The sequence below is a fragment of the Drosophila mauritiana genome, chromosome 3R (assembly GCF_004382145.1).
Source record: "Drosophila mauritiana strain mau12 chromosome 3R, ASM438214v1, whole genome shotgun sequence".
Lineage (NCBI taxonomy): Eukaryota > Metazoa > Arthropoda > Insecta > Diptera > Drosophilidae > Drosophila > Drosophila mauritiana.
This window is the reverse complement of record NC_046670.1, coordinates 4,746,950-4,764,810: the sequence shown is the minus strand read 5'-3', so window position 1 is coordinate 4,764,810 and position 17,861 is coordinate 4,746,950. Positions and strand designations below refer to the sequence as shown.

Genomic DNA, 17,861 nt, shown 5'->3' with positions numbered 1-17,861 from the left:
ACACAATAGAAATGAGAAGGTATTGGGTATCTCTCACCATACTAAGGCACTTCAGCCTCATTCCGAACAAAAGTGTACCGAGAGTCTTCACCAATGGGGATTTGATTCAGCAGTAAGTACGATAGTACGATAACAAAAGTGTACCGAAAGTCTTCTCACCAATGGGGATTTCATTCAGCAGTAAGTACGATAGTTTACCCCTCTAATGAAAAACGCAAACTCAACATGTGGTTGCATATTCATTACCACTCCCATAAAACTCCATCGGAACATGGGCCTACGTCATAAATTTTTGTCTGGCCCCCATGTGAGTTATCAGACCTACTAAATTGCCACAAATTATCGAAAATGCGTTGATGCGAAAATGTTATACTTAATACAAATCGCGAGATGAAATACAGCGTGACTAATTCCTTGCTAATTGAAACCTTTATGTTTTGCATTTGTTCGTTACGGTGATTAGCTCTAATAATTGTATAATAATGTCCACCAAAGTGAATGTCAAGGTATTGTAATCAAAGTCTGTTTGATCTGTTATACTTAATGCCCGGCGGTTGTGCAAATAGTAACTGTGAATCAGCTGTCGAGTGCTAATAGTTAGTGTAATCCAACAGAGATAACCAGCTTCCTATTTCTATATCTGATCATGCATCTGTGCATCAGTAAGATTTGGGACACTGAGCTGGACAAGTCGAAATGGATGCACTTCTGAAAATTGTCTTGTTGATCAGGTAAGATTATTTCTCGATAAGAAGGATCTTAGAAAGTGAAAGCACGTTGTTTTCAGTTTGTACTTCATTGCTATAAGCCTGCACTTCGGATTGTGTGACGATGTTCCTTCCGCCGAAGCAGACACAGTGGTAACTGAAAGTGAAGAGCACTACACCGCATCCGATGACTTCGACTATTAGGGGTTACGAACACAAGCCCTATTAAGCCCAATCATGAGTAAATAAATGGACAATCTTTTAGCAGCGAGACAGCTTTTTAATTGACAAGTTTCAGCGGTAGAAAAATTACATCTATGAAATACACTTCGGAGTTACTGGAACATTTAAATTATTTGTTACAGTTTCACTGTCATAAAATATGTCTTATCTTTGTGAAATTGGTCCCCAAAGTATTTGCAAGTCAATTACTTATCAGTTGGTTTATCTATTTTCATATCATAAGTTTAGTGTCACTCCATAATATGCTGAGCTCACATTGAAAAGTGTTGCAATATTTCAAAAGATATATGAAATTGAGTTACTCCTCTCTTGTTTGCTTAGCTACTTTATTCGTTGTAAAAAAAGGGAATTTTGGGTAATTAAAAAAAATAAAACACTAATATATGTAGGTTTTAATATAATCACTAGACGAAAGTTCATACAAATGTATGCTTATTTTCATAGAGAAAAACGATATATGTGTTTTTTTAGTGTATGTCTTAGGGGCTTTGCTCTTTTCAGGAAGGCTTAAAATAGCTCAAAAAATAGTTTCGAAAGTAAATTAATTAAGTTGGTGTTGAAGGTTATCTTGAGGCGTTGGTTGTCATAGGTTTAATATTGATTTGTAAAGCTTGATCACACTTTCGAGTATCACATCACTCAGCTTTGCAGCGCGCACTGAAAGCTTGTGAAAATAAACTTTTTCGATAACATGGATAATATAGATAATATGGAAGCTCAACTAATTGGCCATATATTTAAACTTTGAACTTTTTAATGTATCAATATCTTGTAATAGAATGTAACATAATAATATAAGATCTTCAATGTGAAAGACAGACCGCACCAACTCGAGTGTGAGAAGCCAATGATCATTATCCGAAAAAATCTAAAATTTAAAGAAAGGAGAACATATTCTAGTCGCATCTGATAATGGATTACATTACTTAATGTACCTAAGTGCAAGGGAGATTAAGTTTACAAAAAGGAAAGTGACCGCTTTCGAGAGTGCCATCTAAGGTCACAAAGCCGCTTAGAGTCTTCATTTATAAAAATGTACACTACAGAAAAGAAGACTCCAGTTTGATCTAACCTATCATGATAAAATAGTAGTTTCCGATTAAAAATATTATACCTGATACCTGGGCCTTTATGAATTAAGATGACTGTGTTACGCTACGACCCCCTTGTTTTCAAACACATACATACATATCATAACAGTAAGAAAACTCGTAAAGTGAACCGTAAAACCGGTAGTGTAGAGAGCAGAGAGTTGGTAACTGAACAGCTGATTCAGGTGAGAATCGCTTCCGCTGTGCAAAAGCACTGAGAGAAAGAGAGAGTTTGGTGAATGGCAATACCGCCACCGCTCCAAAGCTTCAAATATTAGTATAAACAAGATCCCGAGACACCGGTCAGTTGGTGGCGCACGCTCTTGGAGAGCGCTCTGTTTGTTCCGTTCAGCGATTCGCGATAGCGATAGTTTCGTTCGAGCCGGTTGTGTTAACTTGGCTAGCTTCGGGTTTATTGTGACACTTTCCCCAAATCGATCGTTTGCGAAGAGTGCATAGCGGAACTATATCTATTCATAGATAACCAGCGTGTCTGGGTGTTCATGAAAAAGAGTGCGTTATATGGCATTCGATATGGCAACACGCTTTATGGATATATTAAAGCTGACCTTTAAGTGAGTTTTCCCAGTGTCCGTTTCTTGCTCTTGCGGAGCGTTAAACGGTTTTCTGTGTTTTGAGGTCTCGCGTCTTGGTTTTGCAACAGCTTCTGCCCAGCATGCATACAAATGCATACGTGTGCACTGGGAAAATAGTTTTGAAGAAGTGCTTGATTTATAAATATTACAAGAAATGTGATGAAACATATTTTATTTACTTGGCAAACAAGAATAAATTACCATTATCCTGCTTCTAAAACATCGAGTTTAAATAAATTTAAATTAAAATAAATTTTGTTTTTAAATTTAATAAGGTACTTCTTGAAACTATTAATGACCAAACTAGGCGCCATTTAATAACAGTGATAACCATTTAATATCGTTTTGGATATTTGTTATTTTTTCTCAGTGTAATCTGTGCACACATCAATTTATGTCTTGCGTTGGTGAAATTGTTGCGCAAACTTTGCTGCGTGTCGGTTTTTTTTATGTATATATGTTGCTTGTTTTCAGTTGTTTTGCATAAACTTAATAATGCTGCTTTTTCCCTGGCTCATTTCTGTCTGTTTTGTTTCTTCGGCTTTGGTATCTTCCCTTGTTTTTTTTTCACCCATGAATCAGCGATGCTTCCACAGTTGCGGCATTTGTTGGTTGTTAATGTTATTTGAATTGTGTTTGCTATTTTTTGCACGTTTTCGCAGGTTTATTAGCAGTTTTGCGGGTAGTTAGTATTTTTAACATAAATTATTGCATAGCCACACACAATTGTGTTAATTGCGTGTTTCTATATTTATTTACCACCATTTGTTTGCTGCGGGCTTTCGATTGAAGAAGTGGGTGAAGTTAGGTTAGGTCAGTTAGCAGTGAATCAGACCTATCGATAAATTCATCACCAACATCATATGTAAATATGAACATATGATGTAAATATGTATGTAAATAGCGGAATACAAATAAAATTAATTACCATGAAAAAAGCATGAGGACTTTGCCTTTCTTTGAAGTGCCGATCTGGTCTTTTATGATTACCCAAACCACTGATTTAATCTCAAATTGCAGATAAGTCTACTCGTTAAAAAATTTAATATTCCCTGCTAGTTAAATTCATAAATTAATGGATAAACGTTCCCTACATTATACGACAGACTCAAATCGGCTTGTCAAATCGCAGATATGTCTGTATGTATGTCTGTTTTTAACACGCGGAATTATACTGATAAGTTGTTCGGGTACAGGGTTCATTTCATGTGATAGGTCTGCCCTATTGGCATGACATGGCGGTTTTTGCATGAACTGTTTGTAGTTAGAGATTTCTTTTCACTATAGATACACTTCTGATATAATACAAACTCGCTTATAGTTTTTTCTAACGTTTTTTATATTGTTAGTCATCGTATTAACTTTTTGTCGCCAAGCTATTGCCTTTTAAATAATCGAATTGTTGATCAACTATATCGCACTGCATTGATTGGTTGTCGAATGCTTTAGGTATTTCTGATACGACTAAACTTAATTTAGATTACTTTGCACATTTGCTTTGTGCTTGAAGTACAATTGAAATGCTTTTCCCACTTATAAATGTGTTAAACCTTAGGTTAACTGAGTGAATTAGTCTAAATTTATTACCTTCATTTGTTTCGCTCTGCTGCTTTGCTGCTGCCTATTAGGCCATTTAAAACGAACTACACTGAAGAAAATCATTTCAATGACCAATTCAGATCTTCGAAAAATATTGAAATGGCGTTATATCTTGAAAGTTGGCTTTCACGGACCCACAGCAGTCACGTACAGTCCAATCTGGTATCCAATCTGATCTCGCCTTTCTCTCGATTTCAAACGTAATTACCGATTTGTATGCATTCGTGTGCAATGATGTTGAATCAAACTATGTCAGTGCATTTGCAGAATGCCAGTTAAATAAACTATTTGTGCCTCCTCAATCGACGGTGCGCAGTGCGAACAAATAAAAATAGGCCATTAAATGCATTAAACCGCCTCACGCCCACCCACAAATTAGCCATAAAATCAGAAACAAAAAAAGTCTCAGGCAAAAAACAAAGGTGTGTTGTAGAAAATAGAAAACTGGTCGTGCATGCAAAACGTGAGGCGTCGAGTTGAGGTTGGTCAAAAGCCGTTGACAATTCGCAAGACTTTGAAGCCAGCAAACAACCTCCAATGACATTGAAAGTGGTTGAAATTTGACTGGAGCTCACTGCTTGGTGTTCACTGTGGTCATGTTACCAATGCGTGACTGCGGTGAGCGGATTAGATAGCGCACATTATTGTATAAATATTTTAAACAGGAGTTACCTTTTAATGGGCCAGTGGGTATTATGACATTTCCAAGAAGTTAATAAGCCACTTGATGCCCCAATTGACGATCCTACATTTTGATATGAATCGATAATTACCATGATTACTGTACCTTAAGCAAAAATATCTTTAATTGATCAGAATATAGTATTCACTCAATTTAGAGAAACTATGTTCTCCTGCAGATTCACAAGGTTTATTTTCAGTGCACCGTCTGCAGTAATTCAACTAAAACTGGTATAAACACATCATCATCATTGTTAATAATTAATGTATTCGACTATAACAGCTTTTTAAAGTGCATAATATACGGTTGTTAATGTAATTATTATAATATTTATTAAATTTTTTTCATAGTTAAACAAAACACTGTTGTCATACAATCTAAACTTATGATAAACTCTTGTTTTACAGGGTAATAAGCTTCAAGTACGAGCAGCGCAAGTTGGCAACGGCTATATATTCCGTAATAAAGACGAAATCAGGTCCTGTGCGGGGAGTGAAGAGAAACACAATCTGGGGAGGAAGCTACTTCAGTTTCGAAAAGATACCCTTCGCAAAGCCTCCGGTGGGAGATCTGCGTTTCAAGGCCCCAGTGGCAGTGGAGCCATGGGATCAGGAATTGGATTGCACTTCGCCGGCTGACAAGCCCCTTCAGACACACATGTTTTTCAGAAAATACGCGGGCTCAGAGGACTGCCTCTACTTAAATGTGTATGTTAAAGATGTAAGTTCATGTGCTTATGGATCTTGTGGAGTTTGTATTTATGTTAGTATTGTATCCTTTCCATTTCAGCTGCAGCCGGATAAACTGCGTCCCGTAATGGTTTGGATCTACGGCGGAGGTTATCAAGTTGGCGAAGCTTCTCGGGATATGTACAGTCCCGACTTTTTCATGTCGAAGGATGTGGTCATAGTCACCGTTGCTTATCGACTGGGTGCCTTGGGCTTCCTCAGCCTGGACGATCCCCAACTAAACGTTCCCGGAAATGCAGGTCTCAAGGATCAAATCATGGCCCTTCGATGGGTGCAACAAAACATAGAAGCATTCGGCGGTGATTCCAACAATATTACACTCTTTGGCGAAAGTGCCGGTGGAGCCTCGACCCACTTCCTTGCACTAAGTCCCCAAACTGAAGGACTTATCCACAAAGCTATCGTTATGTCGGGCAGTGTTTTGTGCCCCTGGACGCAACCACCGAGAAATAATTGGGCTTATAGGCTGGCCCAAAAGTTGGGATACACCGGTGACAATAAGGACAAGGCGATATTTGAGTTCCTGAGAACAATAAGTGGCGGGGAGATTGTCAAGGCATCCGCCACAGTTCTCAGCAACGATGAAAAGCATCATCGGATCCTTTTCGCCTTTGGACCTGTCGTAGAACCATATGCTACCGAGCACACTGTGGTCGCTAAAAACCCGCATGAACTGATGCAGAATAGCTGGAGTCACAGGATACCCATGATGTTTGGGGGCACGAGCTTCGAGGGATTGCTATTCTATCCAGGTAAGTGGTGAACTAATACTTATTTGTATTTGGAATAGCTTATTAAATAGAACTATTTTTCAGAGGTTTCAAGGCGGCCAGCAACCCTGGATGAGGTGGGTAACTGCAAGAATCTGCTACCGAGCGATCTCAATCTGAACCTAGATCCCAAACTGCGTGAGAACTACGGCTTGCAACTGAAGAAGGCGTACTTCGGCGACAAACCCTGTAACCAGGCAAACATGATGAAGTTTCTCGAGCTGTGCTCATATCGAGAGTTCTGGCACCCCATATACAGGGCAGCCTTGAACCGCGTCCGGCAATCCAGCGCACCCACCTATCTGTATCGATTCGATCACGATTCCAAACTGTGCAACGCCATTAGGATTGTACTTTGCGGTCATCAGATCCGAGGCGTTTGCCATGGTGACGATCTGTGCTATATTTTCCACAGCATGTTGTCGCATCAATCCGCTCCCGATTCTCCGGAACACAAGGTTATAACCGGAATGGTCGACGTTTGGACGAGTTTCGCAGCCCACGGAGACCCGAACTGCGAAAGTATAAAATCACTCAAGTTTGCACCCATCGAAAATGAAACCGACTTCAATTGTCTCAATATTGGGGATCAGTTTGAAGTCATGCCGCTTCCAGAATTGCAAAAAATCGAGCCTGTGTGGAACAGTTTCTACGCCCCAAACAAACTGTAGATGCAGTGCATCATTAATAGGGTTTTATAGCTTTAGCTGTCTCAATTCCATGGATTTGGATAATCGTAATTTGTGTAAATACATTGTACATATGTTATGTGGTTATTGTAGGATTGATATGTTGATTAATTTAAAAATAAGCAGTTTTAATGACTTGCAGTAATTATCGTAATTTAAATAATGATTGTATTTGTCATCTGCCTAACGATTTTATAATAATAAATGCATCGTATAAAATTAAATTAAAAGCAGTTGAATAGTTTCTTTGAAGCTGACTAGCATTAAATCAAATAAATTCTGTTAGCTTAGACCAATTAAATACTTCCGAAATTAGCATCAAAACTCAATAATCATCTAAGCCGAGTACAATAATTTTATAAGAGAAGTAAACGAGTTTTATGTGCATTTTTAAAATTCTAACACTTCCGTGTGCGAGATCCGCTTTAAGATTTAGTTTAGTGTCATTGGCGACAGCCCTTTATTCCAAACCCGCTGGATTTTTTAAACGTTTATTTCGTCGCTCATCTATATGGCTAACACCGGCGAATAGCCAGCCCACTTCCACCCACTTGGCTATATGCTGATGTGACATTTATGTGTGTAAGCCGACTCTTGACAATCAAAGGGGACAACGATTTCCGCAATGCCACCGCCAACAACGATGGGCAGGATGACACCAGAGACAGGGAGCGTGGGCGTGTAGAAAGAATGAAAAAAATTCCATTAAAATTTTTGCAAGTTTTTAATTCGTTTTTTTGTTTTTTTTTTTTTTTTTTTTTTGTTAGGAAAAGGGGCTTTCGAGGAACACGGCCAAAATGTTTGTGTGGTAAATGCAAAGGGGCTCGTTCGCCGTGTGTTCGGGATGCGTGTTCCCGTCAGCAGCGTGAAAATTCATTTTGTGGACAGGTTCGCAGAGAGTTGGGCAATTTTTCGTTAAATTTTTCCTATATATACAATTTTTTTTGCACAGAATTAGACTGTGTTATGGTCATGTCTGTGGCATGCGCACGGGCGTGACCACCGGAGGGGGAGGGGATTTTTAGGGGGTGCTTTCCAGGAGGGGTTAGCGCCCGGATCCTGTTCATGTGCACGGGGTGTAAAAATGGGCGTTAACTCAATAAATTAGAATTTTTTCCGTTGCACAAAATTTTTTGAGAATGCGATTTCTCGTTTTACACATTCCTCTCTCTATTCCTGGCTCTGGCGTTTGATTAAATATTTTTTCAATTTGATTTTAATGAATTTGCGCGCAGCTTCAAGTTTTAATTTCTGGCGAAAGGATTGAGGGAATTTCATATTTCAGTTTTAATGTTTTCTATCAGAAATCTGCAACTGTTGTAATTTCAAGTAAAAACTGGTATTATTGGCATCATTTGGTCTAAATATTCTTGTAAACTCAGCTTAAACTATAGTTTTGCTATTTAATTATTCATTTTAAATATTTTTCTGAAGGTTTCACTTAATATACATAAATGGTGTTAAATGTTGAGGTTTCACAATATTGTTTGGTTTTTCTGCGAATCATTCGTTAGTTTACGTGATGAAAGTTTAGCAGTAAATGTTAAATAAAAAGAGACTTTCAACTCTGACCACGGCTTTTAACTGCATTTTCTCTAAATAGACACTTAATTTAATTTGTTGTGGATGCTACATATTTTTGCACTCAAAGCCTGACGTTTTTATTTTTTGTTGCCAGTTGCAGATGAAGGGAATTTTTTGCGCCACCGCAGGAAAGTATGTAACAAATAAAAAATCATTTTTTTTTAGCTTAATGCCCCAACATGTCAATGTGTAGGTGGTGCGTGGCAGTGTGTGTTTGGCTGCATAAGCCAAATTCATCCGCCGTGTTGCCACTTGTCGTGGGGGGTTTTTTTACCCCTTCGCTTGTTGCTTATCGCAGTCACTCGTCGGGATGTCTGATCATATTTGTTTGCGGTCTGAACTGCGGCGGCCGCTTAACAAAAAAGTGGTCAGCACACACACAACAACCGCAATTATAATGGCCGACAACCATGGCAACTTTGGCGCTTATTGAAGTTCAACTTTTATCAAATTAAATTTGCCGGATTACAGGTATTTAGAGCTGAACAGTCTGTGGCCGGGACTCCAGGCAATACAAGTGGCATTAGCGGTTGTAATTGAATTTCAGCAATGTGCATGTATTCCGGCTTTTTTCGCGCCCGTTGTTTTTAACTGCGGCCTAATTGAATTTACCGTACATTTGAATAATAAAATAAGAACATAATAAAAGATTCCCGGGTTGTATGCATTCATTGTTTGAATCTCTGGCCATTACGAGGGGATCACCACGATGAGAACTCGACGCTTTTTTATGAATGTTCAGCTCGTTGGAGTGACTTTGACAGCTTTGGGCGCGAAAAGCTTATTCCTAATTTCCAAATTGAAAAACTCGCGCTGATGCAAAATAAATTGTGTTAAATTTCAATGGAAATGGAGCCGAAAATAGCATAAATAAATAACATTCCATGTAAATGTTTATTAATTTCATTTGTTTCCCCATGATCGATAAAGTGCGCTCTTTCAAAAGCGTTTTTACATGTTTGAGTATGGTTTCAAATAAGTGCTATGCTATGGATGCCCAATCAGATATAAAAACACATAGTTGTTCAAGCAAGATATAATGCTAAAAACAGTATATATACGCTGCATATAAAAAAGTCAATGAAACTTGGAGTTTTGACCCACAAGTGCACTAAGAAACCAAGCTATTAGAAGACGGAGGCAGGTGCAACTCAATTATGTTGCAGGCATAAATTATTCACTTAAGTGTCACAAATTACGTGAAAAATGCTGCCAAGGAGGGAGCCGTTGACTGCGTTTCACCTGGAAAACACTTCGACGCACACGGACGCAACTCAATTTGAGCATAAATTTCATTTGGTCCAAGTGAAAACAACAGCAGCAGATTCCGCAGGAGCTGCATCCTCGCCGGCTTTAATAACAAACACAATTTAAGTGCACATAAAGCGACTTGCAGGCAGCTGAAAGCACGGCTCCTCATCCTGGCTTCGTCTCCTGTGAACGAAGTGGGAAAGGTTGGGGGTTGAGCAGTGGCAGGATATGCCCGGCGTTTTATGCACTCCAAGTAAAGTTATTGAGTAATCAGCTTTAAAATTTTTCGAGCCACTCCCATCGCATCTGCCGCTGGCCATTTGTTTGCTAGCCAAGTAGCATGGGGCCAACTCCTTCCTTGCCCCATAAAGTGCCCGAAATGTATGCCGGGGCACGTGGCAGCTGAAAATGATTGCGCGACATGCTTGGTTTATGCATTTTGGGCGACGCAATTTATGTGGCGTTGGTGCTTGAGCTCCATGGCCTCAAGATCCTTGATTCTGCACTTAGCCAGTGGCAGAGTGACGTATCCTTGTTAATGGGTCCGCTCGCCCACTTGAAGCTGTTGCTAATCAGCAGGTGAACTAGTGGCCACTTGAACAAATAGGTAATTAAGTAAGAAACTGTTTCGAATAAATATATTTTACAGTGTTCGAGTGGGGAAAATGTTTATATTCTATTCCGACATGGGTCCTTGCTGAAATCAAAATTTGTTACGATACCAGAACGAAAGTCTTTAGATTGGATTAGATTAAAATCATTAAAATAATATTTAAAATTAATTTATTTATTGTTTGCTCTCTATTGACGAATATACCCACTTATACCATTTTTCAGAAATTGTCTGAGCAAAGAACTATTATTTATTGGTGCTGGCTGACCAACAGCAACATAAATTAGACGCAGACAATGAGCAATGTAGTTTGCGCTTGCTTGCATGCTACATATTTTAATTTTCCACTCGTCCTTGGCTCCTTTTCCTGTGTGTCCTGTGTGCACATATTTTTTTGCATCCTATTCCAGCGTGGTATGTGTCTGCTTCCTTTTTGTGCAGTTCGTCGACTCATTAAGCCCAGTAATGACACTTTAACGCTGGGAGCACGTTCTAAGCTTCGCAGCTATAATTCATGCCACTAAATGATTTGTGGCACCCTCTAAAAAGGCCAGGGATTCGGAGGCTGAGTGTTTGCCAATATGGGCAGACGTCGAAGTTCTGCTACCGCCGTTGAAGTGTGAACATAATTTGTCGGCAAATTTCAGGTGAACCTTTGGGGAAAGAAAGTTGTGCCAAACAGCTGCTCCTCACGCAGACAATGCTGAAGTATTGATTGTTTCTCTTTAAGTTGAACAAGTAGTCTAGCTCCTGTGGAGAAATGCATTCAATTAGCACACAACAACATAACATGTTTTGATATTTTTATTTTATTTTTTGTTGGCTACATGTTTTGTAATTTAAAATTCGATGTAATTTCATAAAACCTGAAGAGATAACATTCAATCTGCACATCAGAAATAATATTGAATACTTATACAAATTCCAAATAATAAAATTTCATTTGGTTAAAAATTACATTTTTGTTGGTCATATTTAATCACGGATTCGATATGAAAAATGTATTTACTCAGCAGATGTGCGCTTATTTTAGAACAAAAACTAATCAATTTTCGCACTGGCTTGTATTAGGTTAAAATTGCCAGTTTCTAAAAATATGAAAACTAATTTTAATAATAATAAATATTAAATTTCACAAAAAAATGTAAAAATGCGAGTATAATGCTGTACACGAAGAGTTTGCCAAAAAATCAAGGATCAGGATTTTCAAGACCTTTAAAAATCCAGAGTAAATAGTCCCACGGATGATGCTGCAAATATTTAAATGTTTACATGCATATATACACGATGTGGTCAGCAAGACAGAAAGCGGCCACATCCAAAAAACCGCAGCGAACTAATAATAACCAGCAAAGCCACATGGCCAGAAAAAAAATGCGACGGAACCGGAAGTTAAGCCAGAGCGAGATGGTCAGAGATGTGTGCTAAGTGCGCCCAAAAGTGGACAAAGTGGGCGGCAAGCGGTGGGAGGGGTTGTTGGCAACACGACACAGCAAACATAATTGCAGCCGCGAAATTTACAAATAGCTTTTAGTGTCGCCGCAAAATAGAGAGCATTCACACACACACAAACATTCTGAGAGCTAACACTTCATCAGGCACTTGGAGAAAATGCTAGTTTGTAACTAAATTTAGTACTTTCTTTAGAAGCCAGATTAATTTATACTTTAAAAATAATAAATATAGAAGCCAATTAAAGTAAGAAGATGGTTGGTAAGGCTTACTGAAAGATTTTATGGTTTTATATTTAAATTAAAAATAGTAGCTTAAATTTCACGTCAATGATGCAAGTTACAGGGAGTTGCATTGAATTTTTCCAATGTATAAGTGTTTTAAATAGCATAAAATGTTATTTTGTATTATTATTATACATTATTATATTATTATTATTCATAGAAAGTATGTAATGCCTCATCTCAGTTCCTACAAATTTAAAATCATGATCAAACAGCATTTCTCTCAGTGTACACACATGCAACTAATGCACTCAATGCATATCAGCAGCGGGACATTGCCGGGTGGCAATATCGCTAAACAAATGCACCGCGATGGAGGCGAAAGGATAAGGAAGCGGGGCCTCCGGCGAGTCCAGCTCGGAGTACAGCAATGGCAATAACTTCGCCACTTTGGACACTCGGGAGAGCACGTCCAATTTGTCATGAGCCAGCGGGATAGAGTCCGGCGGAAAAAAAATGGTTAATGTAAAATGCGGGAGCTGCGAGCACGAGCCAGGACTCCGTCCATTTCCATGTCCGTGTCCATGTCCTTGGCCACTAATTAATGCGGCTTGTTTGGCTCGCTGGCCGTGGCTGTTTTGGCAACTTGCAGCCAGCACTTGTAACTGTCGGGAGAACCGACATTACCAGCCGAAAACCCAGCTCCAAAACCCAGAGTACCTACCCAGCATCCCCGCCAGAGCCCTACTAACCCAAAACCCTGCTTAACATTTGGCGTTGCCGGCTTCTGTCGAAATTTCGCTGCATGGCCGTTGGGGTGAAAATTAATTTTTGCATTGCCGCAGTGAGCTTTTCGGCCGATCTCAGTGCCGGGCGCTCGACTTTTTCGCATTTGTTTAGTTTCGGCCCGGTTGCCGCCCACCGTGCGTATGCGTAATGACATATTTGGGGTTGTTCGAGAGTGGGCTTTTGGGATTGGTACAAGAGTTTTATGGCCGTACCCAGCATGTTCATGTTGCAACAGCATTCAACATGTCAGAGAGTCAGTGAAAAGTGAAGCTAGATGGGAGTTGAGAAGGCCGTGATAAAGGAGTCGTTTTGGTCGCACCCAAGTGGATTCATTTTTGAGTTCAAGCTGGCTGCTCATCTACCGATTGCAGTTGGCTTTAATTTCTGTTTAGGGAAAAGGAAAACGTAAATTATTCCATAAGGAAATAATTATAAAAGGAAATTATAGTGTCATATATCAAAATCATAGTTATATAGACTAAATAATTTTATTAGTCATTTATTTATTTTAAAAATTATTAATATTCTTGATTTACCACTTTCTAGTTCGATATTCTATCAAAAACAATGTGTATGTTCTATGAAAACTGTATAACATTTTTAAAGCTATCACATAATCACATAAAACACAAATTTCTGCTAATCAAAAACTTGTATCATATGCCAGAAACCATTTAAATGCTAAATTTAAATTCGAATAATCCAAAAATCAACCAGGCAGTCAGCAACATTTTTGCCACGCCAAAAACTTTTCTCATTACGAAATCGTTGCAACAAAAAGTAAACAACACAGAAAATGCCACCCCTCTCCCAAAATGCAACAAGCAAACATTTTTTCGAACAAAAGTAAAACAATGCCCAATAGTTTGTCTACCCCATTCATTTGTACTTTGGCCAACTTTGACAAACAATAAAAGTACAAGCCAAATATTTGCCGTATGATACAAGTTAAGGCGTCCTTCGAAAGGGAATATCTGACGAATATCTTGTATCAAATTGGCTAAATTATAAATCGTTTTCCCTTCCTTTGCAGCCACTTTCGGCGGAGAGAAAAAGAAAGTTGTGCCGACAGCAATTTCCGGTGCTCAGTTGACAGAAATGGAGGAAGACATATGCAAAATACTGGCAACACCTGTCAGCAGGTGCAGCCATCTAGGATCCTATCCTTGCTGCCAAGGACGAAGTGGGTGAACGGTTGGCTGTAACTTTATTTCAGTGGCAACTTTTTGCTAATTATCAGCTGGCAAGTGTTGCACGTAGCTGTGTTTTGTTGCGGGCACAAATTGGTTGAAATATTTGCATTTCCGTTACGTAATTAATAGTTGAACTCCGCAACGGCAACTTTATCGCCCGGCATCACATCTGCTGCGATGTGCGTGCGCAAATTGTGAAAGTTTTCGGGTTTTGTCTTCAATCTGCTAGAAACGAGCTGGGAAATTAATTAAAGACGACTCTATCTCTACTCTCCTGGCTGAAATTAACTTCGCTAATAATTCTTTAAAGAATGCAAAAACAATGCCTGCTCATGAGTAACAAAGGAATTTGACTCTTCTCTGGAACATAGTTCACTCCAGTGGATTAAAGGGCAAACAAGGGAAGTTTGTTGGCAGCCCACATGTCTGCAGTTGCAATGTGTTAATGCAACATATAAAACCAACAAACTGCCATGATTTCGATTATCTAGTAAACACATTAAATGGCGTGGCAGACAATGGCAGCAGGACACGAAGGACGAGGCCAAGACGCCAGACCGAAATAGAACCATCTCGAGGCAAAATAAACACTGGAAGTGATTTCAAAGGGTGCAGACTGCCAGATACTTCTTGTTTTGACTTTTAACTAACATTTTAAATAAGTTGCCAAATATTTAAACACAATTTATATATAAAGCTCATACTGTATTTGTTTTGAACGAAGTTATTAAAGCCAAACGAATTTAGAAGGCACTAAAGTACTAAGATCTAATATATCTGACCAGTTTCAATATACCTTTCTCCGCCATGAGAAGTGGGTATGAAAAAGAAAAAGCAAAGTGCCGCACAAAATCGCGTGCCCCAAAAAATATTTATTGGCCTCGAGCGCAGTCTTGGCAGCATTGGAATAGAAATCGCTGTGCCCCAGCTGCGCAGATATGGCCACGGCTTTGGCCCTGACTGCTGCTGGCGCTCCTGGAGAAAAGCCGAAGGAAATGGCGGAAATACAAAGTTGAGGTATCAGACCAGGAAGTGCATATCGCGTCAGGGAAATGCGCGAACAACGGCAGGAGCCAGGACAGCTAGAAATCGTAAATAAAATGCAATACATTTGCAGGAGTGCAAACAAACCGAAGCCGAATCACTGACAGCCGCCACAGTGAAAATCGGCTAAAATACATGGCGAATTAGCCAGCACTGAAAAATAGAGTTTAAATCCGATGATAGGTGAGATTTAATTTATAAAGAGATCTATAAGTAGATCTTGAAGCTTGAGTTAGTGGTAAAATATTAAATGGATTTGGTACAAGCCAAATTAATAATAAGCCAAGTTAACATGCCACTTTGGACTGGGTTTAGACCAATTCCCCTCGCGTTATTCCTTAGTGAATTTTCGCTGTAGTCATGTATAAAATACGCATCGCGAATGGCAAATAAAATTGCCGAGAAAAATCAAATGGCAGCCGCCATTTGCCGTGTGGACAACCACCGCATGTGGGTTGGCCTGATACGCCATACCACAAACTGAAACAGAGTCGGCGAGATTGGGTTTGGGTCGGGGTGCAACTTTATTTTCGGCTCTTGGGAAATTGGAAAATTGCAAATCACGTAGTGCAAAGAAATAGAAATTCGCGTTTTGTGCCCCTTGCCTTTATTCGGAAGAATAAATCTGGGAGCCAAATAAAAAATGCATTTTTATTGCCCACCGCCTTTGTATGGCATTGAAAAGTTCCGATTGGCAAACTTAACACGGCAATGTTTACCACATCCGCTGATCCCAGCCCTTTGCTCATTTGGTAAGCAATAAAAAACTTGTTGCCAAGCAGAAAGTGTGTTTACCTTTTATCCTTTACCAGCTACCGCCCACGAAAAAGAACCTTTTTCATAGCCTCCACACTTTGTTTCCCCACAAGTCAGTCACTTTTCCTGCGCGGCGTGGGAGGGGCAAAAATTTAAATTTTCCAAGTCAAAATACTTTTGACACGGCCGCAACAAGAAAGGTTGGCTCGCATTATTGCACACGCCTTGCATGTGCCAACATTGGGCGCCCAAAAGTATGCACTGTTTGTTTAGGCGCCGTGGTAAACATCCTTCCCACCTTCGAGATACCCTTTCCTAGGGTAAGAGCACACCTGTTTCGCCTTAAGCTTCTACTTTCTGGCTTCACTTTGGCCCGAGGCTTAGATTGGCATTTAGATGCTTCCTATCAATATATACATCTATCAAATTCATTCTGGTTTGAATAAAACTTCATTTTAGTACAAAAGATGAAAGTGGTAACATTAGCGGTTGCCAATAGATTTCCATGTGTTGACAATAAATATTTTAGAGAGTAAATTTCAAATTCGTTCTCCATTTGTGCAACTTCATGTTTCTTCGATGTTCTTTATTGCTTTGAATAAAGTTTAGGACTATAAAAAACTGGGTACGTGGTCTTTTGTGGGCGGGTCAAAGGTTGCCCGCCGGACTTAGTTACTCAACCAAGAACAAGCAATAAGAGCATTTTGGGCAGGAGTATAAAACTATCATAATACGTTGGCCATTCCATTTATAACCTTTTTAATTATATTCGAATTTCTGAAATCAGTGAATATAAAATAAATGTGCTCTTTTTTCAGCTCAGTAAACTCAGCACAAATTTTCAGTTTGATTCTAATAATGAACACAATTGGAATTTTTGCCATTTTACACACTATATTGGCAATCAAATTAATTAATGTGTGAATGGAAAAGTCACCAAAGCGTTTTGCACTATTTTATTAAATTAGCACCAGCTCAATGTGCAATGAAATTAATTATCTGCATTCGGTTTAATGCCGCGTGCCTAAGTAAAGTAAAATGCTGCTGGTTGATGGCGCTAAATATACAAATAAACCAGCGAAATTGTGTCAGATTAGCTCTGGCTTTTGCAAAATGAAAACTGACACTTTGTCCGGCTTAATTCGTATTAGTGCATTTAACATTTAGAATCAAATTAGTGGCGAATTATTTGATTCACTTTTGTTAAGTTTGACATATACCACCCTTTGCTTTCCGAAAATCATATAAAAATCATTTACAAAAATGGAGCCAAACAATATAAACGAATTATGACAGATAGCTAATACAATTAAATGTTAGTGTCAACCGCAGACGAATCCTAAACAAATTATTCATTTATTAAGCAGTTAAGCTTACAATTAAAGACATCAATAAATTTTCTATCATGATTTATTTGACTTCAGTGTCAACTTTAAGTTTGCATTAAATTTTATTTTCACACCTGTATTTACCGGCTTCGTAAGCGCTACATATCTTATGCTGAATGAAAGGGTGATAAGTAGGAAGGTAAATTATCCAAAGATTGCCCTAGCAAACTCCTTAATACATATCTCACTTCGTGATATACCAGTACATATTAGCACTATTTTCCTAGTATTTAGAACTAAAGCAATAGTCTGGCAGAACTTCGCCCATTTTCTTCAAGACTTTAAAACGCCTCGCAAAGTAATTATACGCTTTCTAAATACTGGAACTATTTCGAGATTTTCATAGTTATGCTTGTTAGATCTAACCAAAGACATTACAATAATTATAATGTATTAGATCCAACCATAAGTATTTCCGTTTATCTATTAATCTCATTTAAG

The 17,861-nt window shown here is 38.8% G+C and overlaps 2 protein-coding genes across 3 annotated transcripts; both read left to right on the top strand.

Moving 5' to 3' along the window:
* The first annotated feature begins 11 nt into the window (after positions 1–11).
* LOC117144765 (esterase B1) lies at positions 12–7,329 on the top strand. 2 transcript variants are annotated; one of them, XM_033310127.1, is made up of 4 exons: positions 12–112; positions 5,326–5,638; positions 5,708–6,419; positions 6,483–7,329. In XM_033310127.1, exons 1-4 carry the CDS (start codon positions 12–14, stop codon positions 7,106–7,108), a joined length of 1,752 nt encoding a protein of 583 aa, XP_033166018.1. In that variant the 3' UTR covers positions 7,109–7,329. The 2 variants fall into 2 exon arrangements, with proteins under 2 accessions (XP_033166018.1, XP_033166019.1); XM_033310128.1 differs by lacking the exon at positions 12–112 and adding an exon at positions 2,360–2,616 and having other exon boundaries at positions 6,483–7,328.
* Positions 650–974, top strand: LOC117144766. The gene is made up of 2 exons (XM_033310129.1): positions 650–731; positions 788–974. Exons 1-2 carry the CDS (start codon positions 697–699, stop codon positions 909–911), a joined length of 159 nt encoding a protein of 52 aa, XP_033166020.1. The 5' UTR covers positions 650–696; the 3' UTR covers positions 912–974.
* Positions 7,330–17,861: the final 10,532 nt, after the last annotated feature.